Source organism: Rhinopithecus bieti, unplaced genomic scaffold, assembly GCF_001698545.2.
Source record: "Rhinopithecus bieti isolate Rb0 unplaced genomic scaffold, ASM169854v2 scaffold_20153, whole genome shotgun sequence".
Lineage (NCBI taxonomy): Eukaryota > Metazoa > Chordata > Mammalia > Primates > Cercopithecidae > Rhinopithecus > Rhinopithecus bieti.
The window spans coordinates 204,587-210,586 of record NW_016809845.1 but is presented as its reverse complement, the minus strand read 5'-3'; the positions used below and the strand labels follow the sequence as shown (position 1 = coordinate 210,586).

The 6,000-nt window shown below is 48.1% G+C and overlaps 1 protein-coding gene across 2 annotated transcripts in view; it reads right to left on the bottom strand.

The window, feature by feature from the left end:
- Window positions 1–982: 982 nt before the first annotated feature.
- LOC108541203 (glutamate receptor ionotropic, delta-1) overlaps window positions 983–6,000 on the bottom strand; it is a 138,485-nt gene continuing 133,467 nt past the window's right edge. Inside the window, exon 8 of one of the 2 annotated variants that reach the window (XM_017890658.1) lies at window positions 983–1,694. In XM_017890658.1, the coding sequence (XP_017746147.1) occupies window positions 1,266–1,694 (429 nt within the window). In that variant the 3' untranslated portion in view covers window positions 983–1,265. The remainder of the gene's footprint in view (window positions 1,695–6,000) is intronic. The other variant, XM_017890659.1, reaches the window with a different exon arrangement.

Below are 6,000 nucleotides of genomic sequence, written 5' to 3'. Positions count from 1 at the left end.
AGGACCCTGAGATAGGTCTTCACTTTTGGGGCTACGAGCAACTTCCCTGGTGGATGGGAGTTACACTTATGCTTTTTATCTAAGAGGCAACACTTTCATCCTACCTAAACAAACATGGTCTCTTTTCTCTATTTCTCAGCATGCCCCATCACCTGGAGTACTGGTCCACCCACCTGGGTACCTCCCCCAACTCTTTCTAAAAGGATCCGTTTACCTGACACCACGAAGCTTCTACTCCCTGCATCTATGGCCTCACTTCCTTCTCTCACCCAGGACTATGGGCCGAAACCCAAGGGAACATTCTTCCTCTACCTGGCCTTTTGTTCCACCACCTCACCTGGTCCATGTAACTAACCCCACCTCGCAACTCCTTGCCCCCATGGACCTTCTTCAAGATCAACCCCACCTCTGCCCAGCCTCCCTGAGGAAATGATGGAGTCTGCCCTCCTTCCCCCAATATTCTATCACTTTTTGATTCTTCTAATTTTGAAAAGAAAATAAGAAACAAAGCCAACAGGATGAGATGAGAACAGCTCAGTATCAAAGTCCTCAATTACCTCAATTACAGGTAACTGTCAGCTTCTCTTGGGCCCACGGGGCAGAGGCACACTGCGGCACACACAGCAGTGACCATCTCGTCCCGCATGATCCAGGACAGGACAGAACAGGACAGGACAGGACGGCCCTGAGTCCAGGGCACCTCCTCAGTCCCAGGCTACCCAGAACAGCCGATCACCCTACAGCAACCCAGTGGGCGAGCCCAATGTGGGCTCCAGACTCACTCTTTATCCAGCTGAAGGACTAAAAGGAACGAGGGCCAGGAGCAAAGAAATGGGGCAGCAAGCTATGGGACAAGGCAGCTAGTGGCATGTGGGGCTCCTCGTCTTCCCTTCTCCCCCAGCAGAGAGGGGCTTCTTATCTGGTTGCCCCTTCTGCCCTCAGAAAGGCCCAGGAATGGGGGGGCTCCTTTGGCACTTCAGAATGATCACAAGTAATTTTCCTTTTTATTCATATAGAACAAAATTTACAAAGTCATTCATACAGTTTTTGTGTTTTTTTACTGACTTCGAAAATTGGGAATATTCAAAATACACTTTTACCCCACTCCATTCTGTCATTATTTACATATATGTACAAGAAAAATGAAAGAGTCTCTGTGTATGTGTGTGTGTGCGAGTGTGTGTGGTTTGTGTTGTTGTCTTCTTGTATTAAAAGCTCTGCTGGTCGGGTGGGTGGGAGGGTGGGCGGGAGGGCAGGCAGCGCGGTCAGATGGAGGTCCCGTGGGAGGTGTCCAGAGCCTCTGGAAGGACGCCTCCAGGCACGGGCTGGAAGGACATGGGGATGGGGGTCTTCACCGGGCTCTGCCGGAACAGTCCCCCGTTGGGCGACCTGTGTTTGCACTGCATGGAGGGCATGGTGGCTGAGCTGCTCAGCGGCAGTGGCAGGGTGCTGCTGGGCCCTGATGAGAGTGTCCGGCTGGTGCCATGGCTGCTCTGCTCCGGCAGAAAGGTGCTGACTGAGAGCTGGGTGTTCTGGTACTCCCGTGTTGGCTCCAAGGTCTGGGTGGGAGCCAGGCCCCCCATCTCCAGGGCCGAGAGCTCAATTGATGCTGGGGAAATCTGCTTGTGAGCAATGTCTTCATCCATGAGGCTGTTCATGCGCCGGTGGACCTGCTCCAAGTTCACTTCTTTGTCCTGGAGGGAAGGCACAGGAAGGTCAAGTGGGGCCCTAACAGTAAGTCAAGGCTGGCTTGCTACAACTCTGGATGTCTGGAGGCACCAGACCTGGTCAGTCTGTTGGGCTGTGGGTGAGTATCCCATTCATGTGGCTCCCACCTCCCCTCAATTATATGGCCAACCCTCAGTCATCTGGGGAAGCCATGGGGTAGACATGATCCCTATGTAACAAAGATGCCATCAACAGGCCTTGGCTGCATCCTGCCTTGCCTCTGTACTCAGTTTAGAGTCACTGCCACACCCAGAACCAACCCTTAGGACAAGATGCTTTGAAGAGTAGGTAGAGACAGGAGAAGAAGTCCCACAGGAATAAAGGAAATGGTCCTTGAGCCCCTAAGGTGCCCCATGAATTTGCCACTTCGAGTTCACGATAATGAAAAGATTTTGTATGATCATCCCCATCTTACACAAAAGGAGGCTCAAGCCCAGGAAGGTTCAATGACTCTTCAGAGTCACAGGCCCATGAGTGTCAGAGGCAGCTTTGAGGCCTGGACCCAGAGAGAAGCCCTGCCTCACCCAGTGACCTCTGTCCTCCCTGTGCAACCTCCTCAGGCAGCCCAAGGAAGGGGACATGTCCCTGTCTGGAAGGGCAAGGCGGCATGGGTTCCTGGATGGAGATTGTGAGAAATGGGACTTCCCCAGGGTCAGCTGACTCTCCTGGTTTCATAAGGTTTCAAGGCTATCTAAGTGGGTGATCTCACACCTGATACTGTCTCACCACAGTGGGTGACATCACAGGAAATTACTTGGTTTGTTCATTTGCTTAAGAAAGAAAACAAAACAGAACAAATATTGTTCCTTTCAAATAACTTGATGATTTGTCTACAATGTTAGAATAATTAAAGACAGACAAACTGCTTGAAAGCTCAAGGAAGACGTCATCTCCTTCCTTAGCTTCCCCACAGTGAGGTGGGCACAGGATCTGGTGCTCAGCAGAGGAGCCATATGAGCTTCCCAGTGAGGTTGAAGCTGCAGGGACTTTGTAAGCAACATGGGTGCTGATGGGCCAGGGAACGTGGTGACCTCTCCCTCACCTCAAACTCCTAGAGAAATACAGTCCCAAAGCTCAGCTCCCAGGCACCCCTACAGGTGGTCTCATGTTGGCATCTTGTATCAGAGAAAGCAACCCATCCCCTGTCCACCTTGCAGAGGAGTTAGAAATATTAAGAAATATAGGAGCCCTGAATATGCTTTCAGAAGGAAACAAAGGAATCACATGAATCTAAGAGCCATACCAGTGACTGCTTTGAGCTTCTGTGGGGATGATGGGAGAGGATTTCCACCCCCAGAAGTTCAGCTGAAAGATGGGCATGAGCCCCGACCATAGGAGTGCATGAATTACAGGGCTAACCCCCAAGAAAGGTCAACTCAGTGTTCCCCAGGCAAGGAAGTTATGTGCTCTACAGTTCACTCCTTGCTTCAATGTCCCCTGGCATATAGAAGGTGGGACCACTGCTCTCTTCACACCTTTATGAGTTCATGGTTGGCACACAGAGCTTGGCTTCTGATGAGACACCTGCTGTCATTCTCAGAATCCTTCCCAGGACAAGAAAACTGACAACACCCATAAGACAACTTGACAAGTCATGCCAGGGCAGGAGGAAATCAAGAGAGCCAACTGGTTTCAGAGTAGAGGATACTATGGGATGTGGCTCAGTGTCATAGGTGAAAATGACATCAGAAACCACTGGCACAGCTTTATAGGCAGTCACAACTCCAGTGATCTGAAGCCCACCCACACAAGCAGAGCTCAGTTCATTGGTGCTGGAGACCATCTCTGAGTTAGGGTCACCTCTGCATGGCAAGTGTCATGGGGAAATCGGGGGGACTGGCTGGAGAATGCCAGGCTTCTACTTGGCCCAGCTAAATACTGTTCATGCATTGCTTATGCTGACTCCTTCAAAGGTTTGTAAAATATAGAGCAAACCAAATTCAAGTTATTTTCCTAATTACCTTATACCATGGTGGAGCCAGCTCTGTTCAACTTTGCTCCTTTTTGTGTGTTCTATTTTGTCTGCTTTGTTTTCATTTTTGCATGTAAGACTACTTTAGGAATATTTTATAACTGTTATACAGGGTATTAGTGGCTTAGCGCCACTCAGCATCAATGATCTTTTCCCAAGGAAGTCTATGGTTTATTGCTTTTAGGGAGTTACTATCCCCACTGGATAACAGTTTGACAGGCTATCAAGAGACAGGTTACCTGACAAAGAGACAAGACCATGACCCAAATAAGGACAGTAAGATTGAAGCTGAATCCTGAACAAAGAGACAGAGAGACAGAAAGCAGTGGGTGCTTCATCTGCTGCAGCAGCGGGACTCCGCCAAACTTTCTCTTCCACAGCTGTCCTCCTAGTGTCTGGGTGCTGGGCCTCCAGACAAGCCCTGACTCCTGCCCAGCATCAAGCCTGCATCTCTAGCATTCTTGGGACTGCTATGAGCTCCTGTTAAACTGTGGATAGAGTGTCATCTGCATTAGCGAGACTCAGTGTCACAATCATTTTGGTGAATATTTGTCTATAAGGCATGTTCATTTTGAAATGTGTGAATGGCACAAAACAAGTACCAGGGAGTCTGGAAGTTGAAGTAGTTGAGAGAGAAATTCAGATACTTTCAGGGTTTAATAAGATAACCTTCTCTTCTCTTTGCAGCTAGCAAAGCTTGGAGAAGGCTGAACAAGCTGGTCACCCTCACTGGCAGAGACTTTCATTTCCATGGAAGGGAAACTGATGACCTGGGGACCACTGGAAGAACTAGTTAGTAACTAGTCAGCTGCATAATCTTCCCTTTTCCTCCCTTCTAACTTCCCTTCAGGACTTTAAGGACCCCTTTGAAGATGAAAAGAAATAAAGTTTGAGTAGACTCAATTGAAGCAGGAAGCCGGTGGGTATCTTGGTTCCAGGGCTGCTCAACTCTGGATTCTGGCAGTTGATAGAGGGCCTGTCCTTTTTCTCAGTCACTTGAGCACTAGCCCAGGGTGTTCAGGAGATGTTCCCATTTTGTCAGAGTTTGGAGAGAAGGAAAGATTAACTTCCTGTCCAAGAAAACCACAGGGAGGTAGGGGGTTGGAAGTAAGGGACAAGGTGAAAGAACTGTTTCTACTTAATGCCAGGGAAACAAACATGAGAGCTTCAGGGAAAGACAGACCAGCCAAAATCCTCTGAAGGAAGATGTGAGTGAGGCACTTCTCTGAGCTGGAAGACTTCACCACTGAAGGGTGAGGGAGAGAACGATGGAGCGTGGTGGACTGTCAAGTGGCAGGGCACAGGTGCCAAGATGGAGCAGTAAACACGGCGGTGGGGAGTGGATTGGGTAATACTAGAGCATTTAGAATCAAAACCAGCCCTGAGACTGAATGTGGAGATAGCTAGTTCCCTGCCAGTCTGTTATTTCTAAAGAAAGAGCTTGCCTAAGTTTATTTTACCCATATTTTTTTGTTTGCCTCAAATTAAGGATGGATGAAGCAGTCCTAAGGACTGCTAAGCTGTGCTGCGGGAACCAACTCCCAATTGCAGTTATCATTAGCCTTTAAAGTCTCATGTCAGGACACGCAGAAAGTGACTACACCAAATGGAGAAACGTTCCAGGGGGGTTTCCTATCCAAATGGTTATTAAGAAATCCATCCTCTTCACATCAGTGTCACCTCATTCTACTCAAATTCCATCATTCCCAATAGCTCCAACACCAGGACAAATCCTGGAAGATGAGGATGCCATCTCAAGCCTCTTATTTTGGTTGTTTAACTGAATAAGAAAATGTATATAACTGCACCAAATGACTCCTGTGTTTTCTGAAAAACAAATGCAGCCATTTGCTGTGTCTCACAATGTGTCCTTTAAGTTGCCTGCTCCTGCTGCTGTCTGTGGGAGCCAGAGCTGAGGTGCGGAGAACAGACTGCCTGGTTTGGAAAGTCTGGAAGCATGGTCTGCTTGTATCACCTGGGGCCGTAGATTTAGCACTCATAAAGTCATGTCTGGCTGTTCCTTCTGTGTCTCCAGCCAAGGAAAGAGGAGACAAGAGTAATTAGCCTACTCAAGGAAAGAGGCAGGAGTGATTTGAATAATTATCTATCTTTTAGACAAAACGTGCATTCTATTATGTTATGCAAATTCAAATAATGGGCTTTTTTATGTGAACTACATCCGTTTATATCCTCATTATCTCAAGGTTTCAGTGTTCGGCCAGGTAATGACAGCTGTGAAAAGAGACTTGGAAACTTATTGCTACCTTCATTAATTTACTGTAGGTAACTGACCTAGTGAA